Raw genomic sequence first — 24449 nt, 5'->3', positions numbered from 1 at the left:
GCCCCGCATGACGTGGGCGCCACGGCGGGAGGGGCAGTCCGGGGAGCTCCGGCCGCCTTATTAGCGTCCCGCGGGTCGCCAGCAGCCAGCAGACTGCCGCGCTGCGAGCAACAGGAGCCGGCGAGCGGCCCACTCCTCCCACCTCCTCCGCCTGCCTCCTCCTCCTCCCCTTCGCTCCTCCCGCCCCCACCTCTGCGTGTGCGGCGGAGTCGCCCTCTCCCTGCCTCTTTCTCCCGCTCCCGCTCGCTCGTCTCTCTCGCTAATACTTCCCCCTGCTGTGCTCCGGGGAACCCAAGCATTCTCCGCGCTAACCTTAGGGACCAATGGTGCTCGAAAAGCCTCGAAAAAGCTGCTTTGGGCAGAGATAGTTGGAAAGCCCCTCGTCCCTCCCCCCTCTCCCGGGCTTAGCCTGTGCCCGCTTGCAGCACCTTCTCGCTCTTGCACACTGTTTGGGAGGACGGGGTGAGAAGGTGAAGTGGAAAAAACTGCAGAGCAGAGGGGGCCAGTCTCAGAGCTCAAATTTCATTTTCATTGAAGCAAAGCACAGAAGATCATTTTTTTTTCTATTTTGCATTTTTTTCCTTTTCCTTTTTTTCTTAAAGAAACTTATTTTTGGGGGGGAGTTTGCTCTGGGCATTTGCTTTGCCCAGTAGTTGGAAAGTGAACTCGACTCGTGATGGTTCTCCTGTCACTTTGGTTGATAGCAGCCGCTCTGGTAGAGGTTAGGACTTCAGCTGATGGACAAGTAAGTGGAAAATAATAACAATAAAAAACTCAAACCCAACCTTTTCCCGAAAAGTTCCTCCCCTCTCTACCCTCCTCTCTTTCCTCCTTCTCCTCCCACCCTTCCCTGTTATCTTTTGCATTCAGGAACGGTGTTTTGAGGGCTGGGCGCAGCGTGCGGGCTTTTGGGGGTGGAGGGTTGAGTTGCACGGGAGGTTATGACTCCCACTCCGGGAGCCCAGTCTTGTCACACCTAGGGCTTCACCAGTCTGCGACATTCGTAACAATTCCTAGTGACAAACCGCAGCCAGTTCCCATCCTCGCCGGGCCATCTGGGCTTCCCCTTTCTGGAGGGCGGTCTGGGCGCTTGAATGAAGTTCTGGACGCTGGGTCCGGGATCCCAGCGCTCTGGCTGCTGCCGCCAGAGTCGGGTTCCTGGAGCTTTCTCTCCTCCGAACTGACTCACGGTTTTTTCGGGCAGCCGGAGGCGGAGGTTTCAGGAAGTCCTTGGGCCGGACAGGGAGAGATCCAGTAGACACGTGTCCTGGGAGTACCACGGCCGGGCTAGGGTTTGACAGTTGGGGAGGGGGGCTGGAGACGTTTCCTGCCCTGCGTTTTCCTGGGCAGAGGCTGCAGGCGCCGGCCGCCTTCTCCCCTCCCCCTCTGCACAACTCCTCCTCTTTTTAAAGCTAAGTTGAGTGCAGCTCTGTTTCTTTTCGGCCCTGCCCCCAACCCTTTGGAGGCTCAAGGTGAAGCCCGATGCTTTCAGAAGAGTCCTTGAGAAGGCTCCGCCAGGGGAGCTGTTTGTAGTAAATCATATCAGCACTGGGCCGATGGGACTTTGGGTACAGAATTTCTGTTAGTTTTCGTAGCTTCTCCAGTCGGCCTGGTCTGATCGACCATAGGGTAAAAAGTAGAGAATTGTCTAGTTGATTCCTGACCTTAAATCTGATTAATCAGGCCCCCTGTTAGGTGTATTTTGGCCTGTTAAATTCATACTTTCTTTTCTAATCCAGACCCAGTACGAGTTTTCAGAAGACAGCATTGAGAGTCTTTATGTATTTTTGCTGGCTTCATAAGTGTTAAATTAAAATGAAAAGGGGCAAACAACTCCCTTCCCCAAATTGTTATGGAATTGGCTCATGGAATCTTCTACAAACCAAGGTGCAGGCTTTAGGCACCAATCCCAGTCTCCAGCATCTCCTGATTAGTTAGCTCTTGGAAAGCATTAATGGTAGAAATAAAACTCACAAGGTGATAAGATGAAACCCAGTAACTTTCTTTTTATTGCTTTCCCCCTCCTTTCCAGGCTGGTAATGAAGAAATGGTGCAAATAGGTAAGCTTTGTTCTCAGATGTCACTCTTATCTTAAGTTGGAAGTAAGGGAATGAAGTGAGCTAAGCAAAATATTGTTTCTGAAATGTTTCCCACTGGTGGTTAAAAAAAATAATCTGTAGTCCGGAAACATTTCTGTTCTTCTCTTCCTCTTTCTGGAGGAAGGTCCCACTTTCCTGGGGCTAAATTATAGTGAGGTAAAAATTCTCCTGCAGTTGGACATTTCAAGCATCAGTTTATTACTGTCTTTGTACAAGCCACTGATATATACTTGGAAGATGATGGAGGGGCTGGAAGATGATATGGAGATGAATGAAATAAAATCATCAACTTCTGTAGCATTTAGGAGGAGCACATTTGAGTACAACAGAAGGCAAGAATGCTACATAGAAGAGAACAATGAAGTACAGAGCATGGAAATTTTTCTCTTACAATCTTTCCTGCTTTGGGTAAATCCTCTGATGACTTCTATTATTCAATCTGCTTTAAAATAATTATCTCCTAATGTGAAAGATACTGTTAGGCCTTTTGCTAATATCTAAAATCCCAGTACTCTCCTGATGGTGTGGAGATTCTTACTCCCATTTTATGGGTGAGGAGACTGAGATTCAGAGAGTGTAAGTGACTTGCAACAGGTCACTCAGAAGTCCATGGTCTTTCTTGAAGCTGTTTAGAGTAATGTATTTGTTGTGAATGGGGAGACTGAAAGTCATCTGGCAAGAAGCCAGGGTACATTCAAAGTCTTTTCATACACATTTTACTTGGATTACTTTAAAAGATAATTTTTCTTTTTGGCAGAGTATTAGTCTCTGTCAATTCTGTATTTGTCAGGTGATATTGTAAAGCCGTCTTTTAGAAGAAAAGTTTTTATTACTGCTGCTGCAAACATAGTTACAAGTCATTGGCCGCTTATTAAATGCCAGGCAAAGTGTTGATTGTTTCATGTATTATGTCAACTGATTCCCACAGCCACAATATGAGGTGGGGATACTATTGTGCCTATGTTAGAGATGAGGAAAATGAAGCTTGAGAGGTTGCACAGCTACCTGTTATAGTACACAGTGGAGATTCACACTTGTTAACTAAGAAACCCAAGAGCTAGGCCCAGAGGTGTGTATATGTAGCCTGTAATATATGAGCATGTATCAAAATGCTCCTTCCTACTCAATGCTTAGCATTGTTGGATATATTTCCCAAGCGTAGACCTCGATGGCAAGAGCAGAACAGTGGGGAGGAAAGGCACTGAGAACTGCCCTAAAAATACAGTGTTTATGAACAGATACTTGTCATTCATAGTTGATAACATTCAGCTATCAATCCTCACCTTTTTAAAGAATTTTTTTAAACCAACTCTTAAGTAGGGAGAAGAAAGTTGTCTTATTTTTAATTATTTAAATATTTGATTACTTACACATCCCAACTTTTCAATATGCAAATTAAAAAGATGTCTTAAGATCACCCATTCCACCAAAAAATTTCATAAAATATATAGCTTTGATTAGAATTTTAAGATAGAATTAGGATGCTCTCATATAAGAGGCCCTGGATTGAACCAAAGTTTGGTTCAGTTGTTTTGCTAATGTAAATTACTATGGTAGCCCTTTCAAAGGGAAGAAAATAGTACAGGTGTGCTTAAATTTGGCAGAAGAGAGATAAGTCAGTATGAAAGAGAGGAGGCAGAGCCCTCTTAGGTTGTAGTGCTGAAGATTTATTTGTTCCCATATTCATCTGTTTTATGGGATTTCTCTCTTTTATTATTACCATTCTTATTTATCATTTTCAAGTTGAATGAAGAGAAGAACAGATTGAATAAAATAGATTTTGGCCCACAGGTCTTGTGGTAGCAAAAGTATAACTCATTTCACTTCGGTTTATGTATCATATGTAAGAAAATCTTATGTACAGTAATTAGTTTTGCTCCCCTGTCCCCACGTGTAAAGGCACTGCTACCCTGCTAACCTGTAGATTTGGTGAAATGCACTCCTGAACACATTACTTTTTTTTTTTTCTATTAGCTGATTTAGAAGTAGTTTTATATAACTGCCTGGGGACGTGTTATTTGATCAAAGATACATTAGGAAAGACAAATAATTTTTGTAGATTTTATTTATTTATTTTATTGCTCAACGAATTGGCTAGAAAATAAATTTCATGGCCCTGAATAATTTCTAAATAATTTAACGTTTCAGGAAGGGTTAAATATAAATGAGTAATAAACCACAAGTTGTTAAGAAACTAAATTTTAAAAATACTTTCTATTGAAATGTAATATAGATGTAGGAGGGTGCATATCAGTGTACTTTGCTGATTTTTCACAAAGTGAATGCTCCTTTGCAGTCAGCAGCTGGATCAATAAGTTGAACATTACTGGCACCCCTGTACGTCCCTCATGCCAACTGCCAAGCATTTTCCCATTATGAAAGGTGACTGCTCTCCTGACTTCTAACAGGATAAATTGATTGTGTCAGTTTTTCGTGCTCTTTATAACTAGAGTCACAGGATATGTACTTCTTAGTATTTAACTTAGAAGGTCAATTTTCAAAAATATGTCTTATATGCCTCAACCCTCTAGACTAGGAAGGCTTTTATTTAGGTAAAGAGAAGGCAGTTTGTGGTGGGGACAGGTTAAAATATGTATAGCTATGTCACCAATATAGTGTCTCATGCAGGATATTGCCTCCTTCCTTCTCTCTTCAGCCAGTGGAATAATACCTTCTTGGTATGTGGGAAAGTAGGGTTCACCCTAGAAAAAATGGATAAATAGGTTTTGAACCGTGATCTAGTTGTGTGCCTCTTTGTCAACCAGATAGGAACTGCCTCTCTAACCACCTACCTATACCCATACATACATCTATATCTGTGTGTTTGAGTATGTTTCTGTATATATGTGTAAGTATGTTTCATGAGATCATTGACATACTTCTATGGCACATCAGGGAGCACTGTCATTTCTGACTAGAGTATGGCCTTGGTAGGATGCCTGAGGAATTGTGGGAAACTGGTGTGGCTGGTCCAATTGGGTAAGGAGGCTTGCTCAATGACACATGTGACTTAGGAAATAATCATAGTTCTGTAGAAATTGGAAAATCTGAAAAAGAATTCTCTGAGTCCTTTGTTTCATAAGCCACCACTGAGATTGCTTGAGCATCATTTGAGGAAAAAGCATTGTGATCCTTTAGTGTTAAGCTGTCTTCCCTTTCCCGACCCCACTTGGAATTGGGGCATATCTTCCCTCTCCTGATTCCTCTTGGAATTGGGGCATCTGTCCTATTTCTGTTCCCCAGTTGCAAATTCCATTACATCACAATCTTAAAAAATAAAGTTGCTAGTCTTGTTCTCTCAGATATCTAGTTTACTAAGAGATAATTTTTCACCATTTTCAGGTTTTGGTTTGTAAGGTTTAGTGTGAGTCACTTACCTGGTTATTAATCAATAAGCATTATGACTAGATTAACCCTCATGAGAGCAAAGACTTTGTTTTGATGCCAGTTGTATCTCTAGTACATAAAACAGTGCTTGGTAGCTTGTGGATCCTCAAATATTGGTTATTCAATGAATAGATCTAGCAAGCAGGATATTATTATATTAAGGTTTATCTATGTTCTGAATTTCCTTGAATGCTCTTGTTTTGTGCCTTTCTCCAGGCTGAATTGGTTCCTAAGAAAATGAAGATGGTGACAATAGCTATACAATTAATTATTCAATGTTATCAAGGCCTCTTGGGACTCCTCTTCCACCCCACAAAGCACAGGGACCTAGGCCTATTATTTTTTGTATGTTTTTCTGTTTGTACTCAATAAGTATTTGGTAAATTGAATTGAATTCTATGTGCAGTTTTGGAATGCCAACTAATTTTTTTTTTTTTTTAACTACAGCCTACTTGGGATCATTTGCCCTATTGCTGGCATCAGGAAAGATAAGCTAAGCTAAGATTAAAATCTGTCAATCCAATTTGCCAACAGCAGTACTAGAAAGTGTGGTGAAGGAGGTTTAAGGGGATCCTTTGTAAAATTTAGAATTTTAGCTACTCAAGCCATTATTCTTTCTTGTAACTAAAGATAATGGAGTTGGCTTTACTGATTTATCTTTTGTCCCTCCATTGAGCATGATTATGGTTAATGTTAACTGCTTCAGGATTCTTAGGTGAAAATTTTATTAAGTGCAGCATGCTACGTATCACCATTATCACAACTTAGTGTTGTTGTTTAGCTGAAATATTTGTTACCCGTGCTTTCACTGCTTTTCCTTGTCATTGTACCAAATAATCATAATATTGCTCAGAAATGTTAAAAAACCCTCAAGGTCGCCTCTGCTTCCAGGACGATGATCTTAAAACATTCTTTGCTTTGAGTAGCCAACCCAGATTATCTTGGAAATCCATTAGGGACCATTCCAAATTGCCTGGTAAAATCATGAGTAATTTTGATATGAAGAGTTGGGTTATTGTGCTTGGAAAGGATATATTGACAATGATGACTTCAGTGGAACTTTAATGCTTCTTTAAAGAGGATTGCTATTATCAGAATTTTGAGCATCTTCTCTTTAGTGTTCCTGTAGTAGAGATCAAATTTTATTCCTAAACTATACTACTTCTATTATTATAAGTTGTTGAATTTTTTCTTTTTAATTAATCAGTTTTTTCCCAGATTGTTGATGTCTTACAAGTGCCCACTGTAATTATATTCTTTAATTTTTCTGGATTCTTCAGATTTTTGAAAATCATTCCAATTCTCAAACTGCTGTTATAATTTAGCATGTTCTTCTTCAGACTTCTTTCAATACACACACTGTATTTTTTGTATAACTGTTTTTGTTTTGTTTAATGTTTTAGTACAATTTTTCAACATAATTACAAACTCCTTCTGAACTTCATTTTAATTTCATCATACTGTAAACTCTAATTTGTATAATCATTTTCCTAACAGTATTTATTTTCCCATGATAGTGAATGTTGCCACACAGCATTGTGTATGTATATGTCATTGCCTGCATTTCAAGTGACTACTTTAGGAGAGAACCCCACAAGTTGGTTACTGAGTAAAAACAAATTCACATGATACATTTTGACAAATGGCTTTTGAACAAGTCTGTATGATCTGAACTCCTACTAGCAACTTAGGAAAGTATTGATTTTTAAAATTTCACTGTAGAATTATTTCTGTCTTCTTTTTGATATCTGAATATAATTTTTAAATATTTGGTTATGCAATCTGAAAGATGCAGTGAATTCGTAATTTTTCTAACTTTCAAGTACCCAATAAATACGAATAATAATATTATACAAATGTTTTTGTAATTTTTATTAGTACTACAAGAAGACTCATCTACCTTATACAGTGCGATCTGAGAGTTGTATGTTTCTGAAAATGGACAGTGAAGCATGGGAAGTTTCCTAGCATAGCAACCTCTGTTCCCACATAAAATTTATACCTCCTGATTTTCCAAAGAAGTTTACATGACTTTGCTGACTAACTGTAAATCCCTAGGAGAAATTTTGTGGTAAAATGTCAGTCTCTTGTTTATGAAAATGATTGCCACAAATTCAGCATGATGAATCTTCATGGAATTTAGAACAAATTGTGAGCAGCATGAAACTGTATATCTTGCTCTTGAAGTGATTGATAAAACAAAAATAGCTATTAGGAAACTTGTAGCAAGTAAAACAGGATTAAATATATGATTCCTCAGATACTGTGGTCTTAGTAAATCACATTTCCAACAATTTTTCTTAATATTTAGTAAGTATATTTTTATTAGATATGCAAACAAAAAGAATGATTCATGGCATTATTCATGAGTTCCAGTTCTCTTTCCTTTACATGTAAGAACCTCTCTCTTTTACATGTAAAGTTCATTTTTTTTCTTTCTTTTTTTTTGAGACAGGGTCTCGCTCTGTAACAGAAGCTGGAGTGCAGTGGTGCAATCATGGCTCACTGCAGCCTTGATCTCCCCAGCTCAGGCGATCCTCCTGCCTCAGCCTCCCGAGTAGCTGGGACTACACTGGCCCCATTTCTGTTTTCTTTTCTTTTCTTTTTTTTTGTTTTTTGAGACAGAGTCTCGCTCTGTCACTCAGGCTGGAGTGCAGTGGCATGATCTCGGCTCACTGCAACCTCTGCCTTCTGGGTTCAAGCAATTCTCTGCCTCAGCCTCCCAAGTAGCTGGGACTACAGGTGCGTGCTACCATGCCCGGCTAATTTTTGTGTTTTTAGTAGAGACAGAGTTTCACCATCTTGGCCAGCTGGTCCTGAACTCCTGACCTCGTTATCCACCCCCATCAGCCTCCCAAAGTGCTGGGATTACAGTGTGAGCCACCGTGCCTGGTCCTGGCCCCATTTCTTAATCTAAAATCTAAATCTATATATCCAGGAGAGGACCTATTAATATTTGTATTTCCTCTATCAGGTGGTCAGGAGCACAGACACTGATGACTGTGTAGTTTAAAATCCAAACTCCACCACTTTCTAGCTGGTTACCTTAACCTCTCAAAGTGTTACTTTCTTGTGTATAACATATGCATAATACTACGTTTTAGAAAAAAATTTTAATTTTAAGTTCCAGGGTACATGTGCAGGACGTGCAGGTTTGTTACATAGATAAACGTGTGTCATGGTGGTTTGCTGCACCTATCAACCTATCACCTAGGTATTAAGCCCAGCATGTATTAGCTATTTTTCCTAGTGCTCTCTTCTCCTCCACCCCACCCCTCAATGGGCCCCAGCGTGTGTTGCTCCCCACCCTGTGTCCATGTGTTCTCATTATTCAGCTCCCACTTGTGGGTGAGGATATGTGGTACTTGGTTTTTTGTTCCTGAGTTAGTTTGCTGAGGATAATGGTTTCCAGCTCCATCCATGTTCCTGCAAAGGACGTGATCTTGTTTGTTTTTATGGCTGCATAGTATTCCATGGTGTATATAAATCACATTTTCTTTATCCAGTCTATCATTGATTGGCATTTGGGTTGATTCCATGTCTTTGCTATTGTGAATAGTGCTGCAATGAACATTTTTGCTGTATAGAAACTCTTTAGTTTAGTTAGATCCCATTTGTCAATTTTTGCTTTTGTTGAAATTGCTTTCGGCGATTTTGTTACGAAATCTTTGTCCGTGCCTATGTCCTGAATGATATTGCCTAGATTTTTCTTTTAGGGTTTTTATAGTTTTTTTAATATAGTTTTGGGTTTTACATTCCTTTACATAAGATGTAAGGAAGGGGTCCAGTTTCAGTTTTCTGCATACGACTAGCCAGTTCTCCCAACACCACTTTATTAAATAGGGAATCCTTTCCCTATTGCTTGTTTTTGTCAGGTTTGTCGAAAATCAGATGGTTGTAGATGTGCAATGCTGTTTCTGAGTTCTCTGTTCTATTCCACTGGCCTGTGTCTATGTTTTTGTATCAGTACCATGCTGTTTGGGTTATTGTAGCCTTGTAGTATAGTTTGAAGTCAGGTAGTTTGATGCCTCCAGCTTTGTCCTTTTTGTTTAGGACTGTCTTGGCTATACGAGCTCTTTTTTGGTTCCATATGAATTTTAAAATAGTTTTTTAAAAATTCTGTGAATAATGTCAATAGTAGTTTAATGGGAATAGCATTGAATCCATAAATTACTTTGTCATAGTCTTGTGAAAATACTGTTTACTTCATAGCATTCACATTGTAAACAAGATAGAATCATAACTATTGTTGTTAGTGTGTCTTTGAATTGTGCTGTTTCTTTTTCCTTTTTTAAAAACTTTTACTCAAGAGAGGTACTTCATTCTAATCCCTACATTTTAGGTAGGTCTGCCTATCACCATGAATTTCCAGGAACTTTAATTTCCTGTGCCATGGACTTGTAAACTATCGAGCCAGTCAGCTCACCATGTGACAGCTCTTTGAGAGTTCTGTTTTCATGAATTATTTTCATGTTTGTATCTCAATGTAGTATTGTTTAATTAATTGTAATAAAGCAATAGAGAGAGGGATTTGAGAAAGGCATGGTGCAAAACCAGTTATTCCATATGGATTCCATGCCAACTATATTTTATGTTTACCAGATACAATTCTTTTACTTCTTACACCTTGTTTTGTTGGAATTCCCTTTATTCCAGTTTGCTAACAGAAGTCATGTAGAAGTCATGACTCCTTTGGATGCGAGTGACAGGAACCCAGTTCACACAGGTTAAGGAAAACAAAATCGATGAGGTTTCAAAGTCAGGTATAGTTGGATCTAGAGTTCAAATAATACTGTCATGGACTCTCTCTCTTTCTCTTATTCCCTCTTTCTGTTTTTCCTTGTGTCTTTCTCATTTTTCCTCTGTATTGGCTTTATTTATCTTTCAGAGTAGGATTGGTTCACCTCCCCCTACATCTCCCAGAAGTTGTGGCAAAGACTGTTGCTGTCATCTCCAGGCTATCATTCTCCCTTTCACCCCAGAAGACAGACACCTCTTTTTGACAGCTCCAGTACATTTCCTGGTAGAGATTTTATTGGCTACTTGATTTAGTCATAAGCTTGAATCATTCACTGTGGTCAGGGGATGCAGTACTTTGATTCGCCAGGATTGAGGCATTTTATAAGGAGTGTGACTGGAGTGTGACATGGTTAACCTGAAGGGAAATCAGTGTGCAGTTAAAGAAAAAGAGGGATGCATGCCGAAGAGTCACACATCATACAGTAATACCTCAAATGCAATAGTTTTCCAGCACATTGGTTGGGAGATAGTGGCTGTGGCAGGCAGAATAATGGCGCGCCAAAGATGTCTGTGCCTGTATCCTTGGAATCTGTGAGTGTGTTATGTTACATGCCAAAGGGGGATTAAGTTTGCATATGGAATTGAGGTTGACAATCAAATGACCTTAAAATAGAGAGATTAACCTGGATTATCAGGGTAGGAGTCTTTTTAAATGGAAGAGGGAGGTGAAAGAGGGAGAACCGGAGAGGTGGCAGCAGGAGGACTTAGTACCCTGTTGCTGGTTCTGAGGATGGAGGAAGGGGAATCATAAGCCAGGGGATGCCGGTGGCCTCCAAAAGCTGGAAAAAGCAGGGAAACAGATTCTCTCTTACAGCTTCCAAAAGGAATGCAGCCCTGCTGATGACTTGATTTTAGCTCAGTGACCTAGTAGACTGTCCCAGTTTCTCCTACTTTTTGACAAAAGTATGAGCCAGGCTATTTTAGATTTGGAAACTGTAATTATTGCAAGTAAAGTTTCAGTGAAAACCTTTAACAGTGCTGTCCACATTTCTTGTTTATTTTATTTTTCCCAGGCTTTGCCCTTGGAGACAAATGTTAATTTTTATAGCTTCAAATTCTATACTCAATATTAATCTTTCAAAGTTCTATCTAGCAAAAATTATAAGAGGTGTGAGAAATATTAATTTTTAGAGTGACTAACATAGCTTTCGAGTCTGTAAAATTCTTAATGATGCTAAATAAGCAGAAGTGCTTATTTAAAAACTGAGATTGGAATGTTAAAATTTTGGCATTTGGGCTTCACTTAAAAATATCTTTTTTACTTATTTTGTTATTGATTATTTGGTCATTTTAAGTTGTAGCAAATAAAATGCTTGGATATTTTTCTTCAAAGCATGCTTTTTCTTTTTTTGAGATATCTTCCCTTACCTGATTTCATGTTCTAGTACACTAAAGAATGTGTTGTTCTTTCCTAAATGGCTTTTTTGAACATATTGTGCAATTGCAACAAATATTTATTAAAAAGCCAGATTTTTAAAAACTAGAAGAATTTAAGTACACAACTATTCGTTCTTTCTTAATAATGAATAAAAAAGCCATAACCTTTATTCTTCAAATAGCTTCATAAAAATATTATACTGTGAAAATAGATTTGCAATTAAAATAAAAGACACAGCAAAGAGGATGTCGGACTTGTGATAAGAGCCTAGAGGATTTGAAGTGAGGAAAAAAGAATTTGACTGTGTTCAGAATTTCAGCATGTGTCACAGTTAATTTTTAATTGCTTTTGAGAGAGCATGTGTCCCCTTCCCCTTAAGTGTTTACAGCTTTGCTGAGCCCTTTGGCATTTGGCGTCCTCCTTAATGTCCATTCTTCGCCCTGCTTGCATCTTTCCTGGAGCAGCTGGCTCCCATCATTTCTGATGAAAGTCATTCTCTTACTCTTGGCTCAGGATTTGGAAATGTTGTTGTTGGAGCTGCTTCTTTAGATGATCTTGAAAATGCTTATTCGATTTCATTCTTGAGGCCAGATTATTGCATACTGAGAATTTATACCTGATAAAAGAAATTGCCTGTGTGAACTGCCGCTTCATCGTAGTTAACCAGCCAGTTCTTGGGAGAGAATTCCAGTCTTTTAGATTGGGTAATGGGGCATGGATTGTTACAGCCAGATTGGATTTTAGGCCCTCTGTTGATGTGGAATTTAAGGTCCTTCTAACTGTATCACATCAGGCTGGGTGGGATTATAGGGGAGAGAGGCCTGAGGGGCACTGGGACTTGGAAGGAGTCTGAAACTGACTTTCTTTTTCTATAGCTCTAGGTAGAGGTGATGATAACAGCTCACTTTTCATTTATTAAAGTGTTATTAGATGGACCAGGTCCTTTGTATACTTCACCTCATTTGGTCCCCATTATTATTTTTATTTTTACAGATAACCTCTGTGAGCCTTAATTTTCAGAATTTGCTTCTAAGATGCCAAAGCGTGCATCAGTCAGGAACTAGAATTCAAATGCAATGCTTTCTGACTCCAGACATTTAGTGCTCAACCATCATACCCAAATCTCTTCCTAGCTTGGAGCCATATGCATCAATCACAAGTATTTCAATATTCTATGTGCCTGGGGTAGCTTTGGTATTGATTAGACCCTTAAAAATTTGTGACATATAAGAGATTTATACTGAAGTCGCTCAAAGTCCTTGCAACGTTGACTGTACTACTGAAGACTTTTGTTCTTTTACAGTTCTATAGTGTGGTCTTTGCAATGTATTGGGGACATCTGGTATTCCCTAGGGGATATTTGTGTCTCATTCTGCTACATACTTAGAAGGAAACCAAGATATCTGTTTCAAGTTGTAGCATATCTGGCTGAACATGTAAAGGAGTTAAGATGATCCTAGAGCATGGGCCACTGTGTCTGTCATACAGTTCACCTTACTAGCCCCAACACAGAGCAATCTCCCAAGAAGCTCCACTTCCAGACAGAGCCATTGGTTAGACTTCCCTTCCTCTCCTTCCTTCCTTCCTCTCCTTCCTTCCTTCCTTCCCTCCTTCCTTCCTGTAATGTACACTAAGGCTATGTTAGTCTGTTAGTCTGTTCTCACACTGCTCTTAGGTTGGTGCAAAAGTAATTGTGGGTTTTGCCATTGATGTAAAGAATTACATGACTGGGTAATTTATGAAGAAAAGAGGTTTAATTGAATCACAGTTCCATAGGCTATACAGGAGGCATGCCAGGGGAGACCTCAGGAAACTTACAATCATGGTGGAAGGGTGAAGAGGAAGCAAGCACATTTTCATGTGGCAGCAGGAGACAGGGAGCTAAGGGGAAAGTACTACATACCTTTAAGCAACCATATCTCTTGATAACTCATTCACTATCATGAGAACACCAAAGGGGAGGTCCACCCCCATGATTTAATCACCCCCACCAGGCTCCTCCTCTAACATGTGGAGATTACAATTTGACATGAGATTTCAGTGGGGACACAGATCCAAACATATCAAGCCATTTAAACACAGTTAAGATATTATACTTCTGCCCCAAAGAGCTTATAGTTTCTGAAAGGATGAAACATAAGCATATAACTCTTCTCCCACAGAGATTTTTAAAAAACTTTTGTACAGACATTGCATAATTTTTTGTTAAATGACTTGACAGGGAGTGCTATGGAAGCTCAGGCCAGGAGGTCTGTACTCTGTGGATAAGTTGCCAGGAAGGTTTCTTGGAAAAGATGGGGCTTGAGATAGGCCTTGGCAGCCCCATTCAGTTTGCCTTGGTGGAGAGAAAACAGTGGTCCTCTACTGTAGTGATGCTGCAGAGTAGGGCTGTGAAGGTAGGCATGCTTAAGCCAGGTCTTGTGAGCACATTAGACAGAGTGTTTCAATAGGCTAATATGAGAGATGATATTGAAAAGAAATAAGCGGCAGAGTGCAGAGGGCTTTAAATACCAAACCTAAGTTTTTATTTGGGTTAAGTTACTTAATCTCTGATTTTCTGTTTTCTACTTTTGAAGTGGGAGGGTTTGATTAGTAGATGGTCTTTAAGCAATTTTTAGGTCTGATGTGAAAAAGATACAGATTTTGTGAATCTGTATCTTTTATCCTAAAGTAATGGTGAGCTATTGAGGCTAGTTAGATGGAATAACATAGTGACATTAATTGTCAGCATTTATTGAATATTTACTATGTGCCAGACAGTGTTGTAAACACTGTGAATTGATTAGCTCATTTAAATTTTATAACAAGTCCATGAAGTCAATACTATTACCTGTAATTTACAGATAAGAACTAATGTAGTGACCCAAATCACTAGGGTAGTAAGTGGTAGAACCTAGATATTTTCAATCAGGACCTTTAAAATAATTTTCCTGACAGCAATTTAGACAGTATTTTGGTATAATTTGTATAATATTTAGTAGTGAGAAATTCTGTGTGGGGAATTTGGACTTGGTACTTGCAGCTTTTCACTGTGAGGTGATGAGATCTTAAAAGCAATGAGAAGAAAAGAGGTTAGTTTGAGAGAAACTGCTAAAGAAACAGTAGTAGAACTTGAATGATGTCATATGGGGGAAAGTTATAAGACGTGTATAAAATAGCTCTCTAGCCTGATTTGGGAGAATCAGCACATCATGAACAGAAATAGCAAAGTCAGGAGGGCAAGCTAAATAGGTGAACATTCACTTTGGTTTAGATATATTAAGGATGAAGAGAGAGTAAGACAAGTTGTTCTCAGTAGAGAACAGAGCCGTTCAGGTTATAGTTTAAGGGAACTTTTCTTTTCTTTTAACCTATATTTATTGAGGGTTTACTATTTGCAGGGTATCACGCTAAAACACAGATATGTGTAAAGGGATAATGATTAAAGTTTGGAAACCACTGGAAAATCTAAGATGGTTGACATTAGCATAGAAAGTAAAAAATTTTTAAGTTTATTGAAATAAAGAACATCGCCTCCTCAAAGCTTTTGATGTAGGTTGTGCATATTAACTGCATATGTCTGCACAAATTTATATGCATATCACAAATACACTCATGCACATATATACAAAAATGTGGTTATTTTACACAGTACAAGGAGGAAGAAGGCATTACATTAAACTCTAGAATGAGGAGTTTAGATAAAAGAGAATTCCCTGACAAGAAAATTTTTTTACATTATAATTAGGCTGCCAGTGGAGATGTGACAACAGTTTTTCTTGGGGGTAGTTCAAGTTACTGAGGAGATCTTGAATAAAAAATACCCTTCTTGCCTGCCTAGCTTCTGAACAAGTTGAGAAATAGAAAAACTAAAGATGTAGGTAAAAAGAAAATATCTTTTACAGAAAAGGCTGAAGTGGAGAATGAGGCTTCCACTTTGACAGGCAAGTGCACTGGCTATCAATACTCCACCGTGTGCCTGTCAGGCCTCACCAGTCCAGAGCAGCGCTGCCCCTGGCTGAGTGGAAGAGAACATGTACCCCTTATCAGGCTCATTTCCAGGAAGCAGAATGAGGAGGAGGTGCTGAGGTTTGCAAATTTCTTATGCTTCCCAGACTTCCCAACCACATAATTCACTCTTCTTCACCAGGGAAGGGTGAGTGAAGGGATAGAGAGCAGCCTGGAGTGCTCAGAGAAAAACCTTTCCTTCCACACAGCAGGAGCAGGTTAAAGGCTCTCTATCACTAACTTGAGAAAATAATCCCATCTACTTGAGATGTCTGAACTGTAAGAAAGAGCAGGGATTAGGGACCCTAACTTCTGGCTCTTTTTAATTTTTGACCTATATAGTTATAATTCTGTGAATATCCAAAGAGATTGCCGAGTGGGGGCTAATTTCCTGCTTCCTGCTCTTAAGAATGCAGGGCTCTGTGTATGTCTTACAGGAGGTCTGTTTTAATGATTAGATCCATTTCTTGTTTTTGGTAGCTTAAAAGGTAAGACCTGGATACTAAGAAATGTTTGGTTTATAGAGCAGCAGGAACTGTGTGAAAAATACACAAGCTTTCCAAGCAAAATTCTGCCTTTAGAGGTAGATGACTTGTGCAGTTTGCCGTCATTAATGGCTTGGTGATGAAATGACTATTTAGCCAAAAGAAGATGCATGCTAATTTCACATACCCCTTCTGGCTCAAACTGCTCTCATTCATTCACCCATTTCTTCATTTCTTCATTCATGGATATTTATTGAGTAACTTCAAGTTCTTTTTTAGGCAGTGGGGAAATGAGGTGAAGAGAACAGATAAAATCTTCTGCCTTCATGAAGTATATATGCTGGTAGATATAAAAATATATAAATAAACATATAAGTAAAATTTATAGGATGTCAGATGGTGACAAGATTTATGGAGAAAGGTAAGACACAGAAGAGGGACAGAGGGTAAAATGGTTGCTGGTGGTCAGGAAAGACTTCATTGAGAGGGTCACATTTAAGCAAAAGTCTGAAGCAATTGAGAGAGTGAGCCAGGCAGCTGAGAGGAAGATCCTTTGGCAGAGGAATCATCAAGTACAAAATCTTTGAGATGTGAGAATCCCCAGCTTCAAGCCCTGGGACCTTATGAGCCATTTTACTTTGAGTGGGATGGGTTTGAGGAGAAGAGTGATAAGATTTGACACTTTAATTATTCTGGCTCTATTTTGAGGATAATCCATTAAGGGGAAGAGCAGAAGCAAGGAGAACAGTTAAGAAGCACATTCGAAATTGTGCCTGTGGAACTTACGGCCCACAAAAACCTTCACATACCTATTACTGTGGCCCCTCAGCCACCTCAGCTAACAGTTTTATAGTTTCTAACTTTAAAGTGGAACCACAACATTATTTTAATGAGTGGCTAACTTACGCTTAAATTAGTAATAGCTATATTTATTGAATCTTCTACATGATTTTATGTAAAACTCTCACCAAACCTATGAAGTTGTAACTATTACTAACCTCCAGTTAACAGTTGAGGAAACTGAGCCTAAGAGAAAATAAAGAACTTGCTGAAGATCACAAGTGGACTCAACTTACTGCTTTCTGACTCTGCATTTCATTCAATAACCATAGGCTTTCCTGCTTTGTGAAAGTAGTTGGGCCTGTAAAATGTGAAAATTATGAATGCAGTAAATTAAGGTTGGATATAATTTGGTTTACGTCTGTGATTGTAATCTGAGATTAAAATTCTTTTGATTGCTTTGAGCTTCTGCCCCTCCTCCCAGTTTCTCCCTCCAAAACCCAGAATTTAAGAGCCTTTTACAGAAATTTTTGATGCTACACTAGAGGAAAAATTGGCTACAGGTAGGTAGAACATTGTAATTCTTGTGGTAGTTGTCTTTTATAAATCAGATCTTAAATTAGACTTTGACAGCAAGATGCTCCATCTATTCAGAAGTGAACGAGAGCATAGGAGCATGGTCTTCAGAGTCAAAATGATGAGAATTGGAATTTTCCTTTGGCTCTTTGCTTATATGTGTCAAGCCTTCTAGGTCTGCTTTCTCGTGTATAGAATGGGGTAATAGGATTTACCTACTGTGATTGTTGTATTAGAGATGATATATTCTCAAACACAAATCATAGAGCTTGGAGCTTTTTCTGCTAATAAATGGCAGGTGACTGGGTAGTTCCATTAACTACCATCCAGGAGATGGTAATCCAAAGGGTTGCCAATCGTATCTTTTTCCTCATTATCTTAATTGCCAACAGAAAAATGACTCATTCAAACATTTAATTTAAGAAATGTTTATTATGCATACTTTTTAGGAATGATTTATTATTTAGCATTAGAGAAAATAAAGCTTTAAAGAAACATACCATTCTTATTTTGAATAAAAATTTAGAACATATTACCTGACAGTGTAAAAATGGAACATACATCTAGGATGTATGGCTTACTATATAATTAAGCACTGCTTCCTCTTTCCCTTGAAACGGTCAGCCGATGGTTAGAGAAGAAGCTATAACTGAGATTATTGGGACAGCCAAACACTCCTGGGCCTGGGTAATGTATCTTGTAAGTCAGTGTGTGTAGCAGCTTAGACAAGGCCAGTGTTCTCTGGTTACCAGTATTACTAACTTAATATGCATCAAACAAATCCAACTGACAAGACACTCTGACACATACAAAATCTTGTATGATGATATTGGGAGTACCAAGTTGAATGGGGAGTTCTTTGTCTTTAAGGAATTGTAGTTAATTTGGGCTATGTTTTGTCAGTACACATACAAGGGCTTGATTTATCTCCTTACTTTGGAAGCTTTCCCCTCTGTCACTCTGCACCCGTGACACTTGTGCTCATTCTCTTATATTTTGAGTTTGTTTTTTCTCTCTAAACCAGAGTTTATAAAAGTATTCACCATGGAGGAAGACCAAATCTTCCTCACAACCTTCTTGGAAGACCAAGTCTGTGTTTATACTGGTGCCTAGTCTAGTTCAGCAGTGCACTGTCTGTCCAGTTTTGGAATCAGGCTTCACTTGACTCATACTATAGTCCCCACTGCTTCTTTGCCTAGTAAATATTTACAAGTGTTGCTTTTTGTATTCATTTAGTAAGATGGGATGGTTCATTTAAATACATTGGTAATTTGAAAAGGCATAATTATAACAAACATGCACAGAAAGAATTAACATGTTGCACAAATAAACGCCTTTATTTGTCTTCTGGCATTTCACTTATTGCCTGAGGTTTTTAAAAAGCAAGAAAATAATGAAAATAGTGATTCTGCAAGGATGCTTTATGAACATAAGACAGGTTCATTTACAGATCTCATGCTCTAAATACATTATTGGGTGACAAAACTTGTGATTTCCATAGGTGAGCAGTTTTGTGAATCATATCATTTTTTAGGGCACTTTAACACACTATAGGATTAGTGTAAGGCTAGAATTGTGAAAGTGGGAAACTTTTTAGTTCATGTTTTTAGATTTCCCTTTCTATGCCTTCTTCTTTTTTTTTTTTTTTTTTTTTTTTTTTTTTTTACCCTTGTTGCCCTGCTGCTTGCTTCCTTCTCTAGTATCCATTGTCCTGTGGTCTTAAAGTCATTCCTATAATGGTTCCTTTAATGTGTTCTCTTTCCCAAGGGTGTTTGCATTTTGATAGACAAAATACTTATATTTGGCTAAGCCAGGGGTTTCAGTGCTAATTGTGAAATTCAGTTTAACATGTAAGTGTCTGCCCATATTGTAAGGTGGGTCCCAAATTTTCTTTCATATTCTAATAGGTATCTGCCCCACTTAAGGAATAAGGTGCAAAATGAGAATACTATTCCCTCTTGACTAACCAGTACCTGCATATTTGATTTAAAGATTATTATGTCTTCTTTACCCATTCTTCTAATTTTGTAAAAATGGAGGTTTATGAAGGAAAGCATGGTAGGATAGAATGAGTGTATGGGCTTAGGAGTACAACTTGGATTTATATTCAGGCTTTGCAGCTGTTTGACCTTGGACATAGGACCTCCTACCCCTGAATCTCAGTTTTCTCACCTGTGAAGTATGGTTGTTAGGGTTGTTACGGTGGAAAAAATGTGTATAAATTACAGTATTGTAAGCTACAGTGTATATATTACAGACTCATGTAATATAGTTATTGTAATTAGTCTAAATTCCAGGATTTCTACAGGGAAAAAATGAAAACAGAATTTTTTTTCTACATAATAACCTTGTTAAAAGTTTTTAGCAGATGTCAGTTATGCCAATAATAAATTAATTAAGGGTATGCCTTGATTTTAAGCAAGCCATTTATAGTTTATGGACACATTATATTCGTGTTTGCAAATGTATTAATGAGATGTAAATATTTACAGTGTAATTTTGATACTATTTTAATTAAAAAATGATCCATTGAACACAGGGTTACTTAAGTGCATTTAAGAAATGATTTTTGTTCTCAAAATTTAATATTTATGAGCTGATTCAGGAATGTCTATATTATGCACATTGAAGTATGGTCTTGTGAGTTGGGCAGCTTTTGTCTGTGTTATGTTCTCCTGTGTTCTCTTATTGTACAGGGTTTGACAGTTCTGTTTTTCACCCCACAGATTTACCAATAAAGAGATATAGACAGTATGAGCTGGTGACTCCAGTCAGCACAAATCTAGAAGGACGCTATCTCTCCCATACTCTTTCTGCGAGTCACAAAAAGAGGTCAGCGAGGGACGTGTCTTCCAACCCTGAGCAGTTGTTCTTTAACATCACGGCATTTGGAAAAGATTTTCATCTGCGACTAAAGCCCAACACTCAACTAGTAGCTCCTGGGGCTGTTGTGGAGTGGCATGAGACATCTCTGGTGCCTGGGAATATAACCGATCGCATTAACAACCATCAACCAGGAAGTGCTACGTATAGAATCCGGAAAACAGAGCCTTTGCAGACTAACTGTGCTTATGTTGGTGACATCGTGGACATTCCAGGAACCTCTGTTGCCATCAGCAACTGTGATGGTCTGGTAAGGCTCCTTCTGTTTTGTGCATACGCGTTTGCAGGTGCTGGGAGTGCAGCCATGGCTTCTGCATAGTTTGGAAGGTGGAGGTGGAAAGGAGACTTCATTGTTATGTTACATTTTAAGTTCAGAAAAAGACACTAGAGAGCATTTTGCTGTCAAAGATATGCATTTTGGCTTAATTTATGACAATTTTGTTTCTTGGAATAATGCGAAGACGACATTATTCCAAGAAACAAAAGACAAATATTTTAGCATTTTTTTGGTTAATGTTTTTCCTTGTATTACATTGGAAGATTTTATTTCCTTATTTTGTTCAAAATATTCTGAAAACTTCCCAAAGAAGCATAGATTCCTTCAAAATGACTGTATTTTACTCCTTATGTGGAAACTTTGGATATCTTCATAAAGAAAGTATTTTGAAAGTGTTCTTTAGCTTCCTCACAGAATGGTAATGTGGGAAATGAACAGATTCTCTGTCAGAATTTGTCCAAATAACATTACTTTATGAACGCAAGATGCAATACTTTCTGTGTGGTGGCTTCGATTCTCAATTTTCAAATTTAATACCCATATGTTGCTTTTCAGTTTTGTGGTTGAGGGTTAAGTGTGCTATGTAGACTCAGGTTTGTGACAAGACAAACCAATAGTAAGGCTAAGTGTTTAGGAACTTTTATAGCAATTTTGACAGTTAATGTATGTCTGCTGGGTCTAATAATAACAGTTTTAAAAATGGGTTGGTGTTTTCTGTCTTTTTGCATTTTATTATTCTAGTAATTAGTTTTTATTTTATCGAATTGTATTTATTTTATATGTACAAAAATACTAGTCTGGTACTGACTGGGGAGAAAAACTGTTTCTTCACCATAGATAGTTTGAGAAACAGGCAGTGACACTTAGCTGATTTTGCCCACTCTGGACATCAGAAATGTGACTGAAATCATCGTATTACCTATCCAGGTAATTGTATGAAATGATCGCATGAAAGGCAATTTAACATACGCTTTATCAAAGAGGTCAGAAGAATGCCTTGAGTGACATATGGAGCTATGGCCTGGAATATGATCTAGACATAGATATTACTCAATGAGTTTCTGAAATCAACAGGGTTTCCTGTACAAAGGAATTCACAATGATTCCTACCCAGTGTGAACAATCAAGAACAATGTCTTTTTCTGTCTAGCATTGACCCTCTCCTGTTCTCAGTCAATATTATCATGTATGAGTGACTGCTAATCCTTTACCAATTACAGCTTTATCTTTGCTCTAGTTTTCCCTAATTATAGGTAAGAATTATTGAGATATTCAATCATAGAATTGTCCCCACTTTCTGACAGCATCCAATCTAGAAAAATGCTCTACTTCTTTAGACTCTTCTCAAAATTACCCAACCAAAGCCCAAATGCTGTTAATAATAGGTTCTTTTCAACAGTCTCTTACTGAGATACTCATGGTTCCCTCTGCTGTACATTCTCCATCTCAGCAATGTGTAATAAACCCAGCTTGTTAACTAAAGATGTGCTTCTGGTGGTCTTTGGCAAGGGGGTGTTGATGTGCTTTTCCTCTCTACTTCTACACCTTTGAAATGAGAGTCTGGTGGTCAGGAGTCATGACAATGGCAGGCATTTTACACACTTCTTGGGAAGACACTTCTGACTGAGAATCCCAGATGAAATAGATTTCTCCCACAGAGTCCTGGCATTTACCCTCTAACACCATAAAATCTCCCCTGTGAGTAGTGGCAGCTCACAATCATATTTTGTGGTCTACAATTTGCCAAAATAAAGGTTTTTTTGGTTAGTAGGCTTTATGTGATATGTTTCATAATCTAAAGAAACTGGATTTTTCTCAACTTGCTAGAAGAGTATCGCCTTGCTAATTCCTCTGGACTTTCATCAGAGGGAACTGGTTGTGAGTGGAAGAATTGACTAGCTAATGGCTCTACTGTGTTACCTAGCTCAGTGATTTCCTTGTGGGCTGATTTTAAGATCAAGGGGGTTTATCTAGGACAGAAGTTTTCAACTTTTTTTTTTTTTAACATTTGTAATTCTTCCTTCAAATGAAATTATTACAGGTTATCTAATAAAATAGAGTGTAAATTGGATAAACTCAGGAAAGGTCTGGTCAAAACACTCTCCCTCCGGCCTTGTCCTCAGTTCATACCACTGTTGAGCTCCCTGAGGCATCCAGCAGAGATCTTTACTGGTAGGGTAGGGGTTCTTGGAAGCTTGAGGTTAACAATTTGGGAACCATAAAGAGAGCCTGTCTTCTAAAATATCTGATAGTCACATCTGGTTAATCTCAGAGACATTTTACCTTTGTTAGATTTTGAGCAGAACTAAATGAAGTCTTTGTGGGCAACTGCAAAGTTACAACGAAAACAACTCTAGTTACCTGCCTTAAGACTTTTGCTCTGTGATTTGATCCCTTCAAAAACATATTCTTGCCATGCCTATTTTAGTAAGTCTAGCTGCGGAGGCACTTTTTAAAAAGTCCATTTAAAAAATATGAGCCAATATGCCTATGATTGAGAACATTTGACTAGTGATTATGAGCTGTGATACAGCTCGATCTGGTAAATGAAATGTTTGATACTAAAAATAGGCATAAGTTTTTAGCTATTTACAGTGGATTTAGAAAAGAAAGTTTTTGAGGGCTGATTTCGACATGTTGACATTTGCATATCTGCTGTAATGAGAGAACTTGATGTCTGAAGACCTGTTGCCTTTATCCTCTTCCTCCTGTGGGAGATGTCTACAGAAGGTGTTGTGTGTGTTATTGATGAGACAGAAGAGATATCTGTGCCTTCATGGATTACATGCTGATTTGAGACCTTAGAAGGTCTGAAGAATAAAGGACTGAAGCAATGTTTCACCTCCAGGTACCTACACCAGGCTACACCAGGATTGGAAGACGCTTAAAGCTCTTATACCCTTTAATTTCCAGGGAGTAGGAACAAAGCAGCAGACATTGGCCCCTTTCAGAATGAAGAATGATGAGAGTCCTCCAGTTTAATTAGTCTGGAGGAACCACTGTTGACTTCATTGCTCCCTTCCTGAGGTTTGGTCAAGCAATGGCCCCTTGAGAGCTGACAGAATATACCTAGTGTTGTGTGCTTGCCTATGCCAGATCTGAGCTATTGGATACATCATCCACCTTTCCTCCTTCTTCAGATAGGCAGGCAGTTTGTGCTTATTTAGGATGAAGAGGGAAGATTTGGCATAGTCCTTGATCATTTTCACATCTCATGTCTAATTTTCATAAGGCTAGAATCATACATATGTCAAGCCTTTTTTGTTTTTTTAAATCTATATTTCACTTTTGTGACTAATTGTCTTATACAAAGAATATCCAAGGATGTGATCTTGGAATAAAGTAGAAAACAAACAAACAAACAAAAAAAAGTGTTTTCAAATTTAAATAATATTTTTAATGATAGTTATTTGTAGTTAAATTATTCATGTTTATTTATTATTATAAGTACCACCTGGTCACAGTTTGGTCTTTTATATACATCAATTTGATTATAGTTTTTCCCAAGTATCTCTTCTTTGATATAGTAATTTTTAAAAATTAAATTTAAAGATGGTTAAAAATTAGAAAAAATTGCACATTTCTTTTTGGATAGACCTGGACAAACAGAAAATAAAAGAGGCATGGGAAGTACTTTTTCTTTTTATTGTTGGCCTGAAAAATAATGCTTTCTATTCTTTTCAATGCCATGAAAACCATGATGTCATTATAACTAATGTAAGTTTTTGAAGATACTAAAGAAATGCTTTAAGAACTGTGAAAATATTGCTTGAGCACATCTGAAATATTTTCTTCTG

General features: G+C 38.3%; 1 protein-coding gene across 1 annotated transcript in view; it reads left to right on the top strand.

Annotated features, from left to right (window-relative positions):
• Positions 1 to 224: 224 nt before the first annotated feature.
• Positions 225 to 24449, top strand: part of ADAMTS3 (ADAM metallopeptidase with thrombospondin type 1 motif 3) — a 290397-nt gene continuing 266172 nt past the window's right edge. The window contains exons 1-3 of the mRNA XM_003265724.2: positions 225 to 745; positions 2033 to 2060; positions 20219 to 20625. Of these exons, the coding sequence (XP_003265772.2) occupies positions 677 to 745; positions 2033 to 2060; positions 20219 to 20625 (504 nt within the window). The 5' untranslated portion in view covers positions 225 to 676. The remainder of the gene's footprint in view (positions 746 to 2032; positions 2061 to 20218; positions 20626 to 24449) is intronic.

Source organism: Nomascus leucogenys, chromosome 9, assembly GCF_006542625.1.
Source record: "Nomascus leucogenys isolate Asia chromosome 9, Asia_NLE_v1, whole genome shotgun sequence".
Taxonomy (NCBI): domain Eukaryota; kingdom Metazoa; phylum Chordata; class Mammalia; order Primates; family Hylobatidae; genus Nomascus; species Nomascus leucogenys.
Note: the sequence above shows the minus strand (reverse complement) of the source record. Positions and strands in the feature narration are given on the sequence as shown.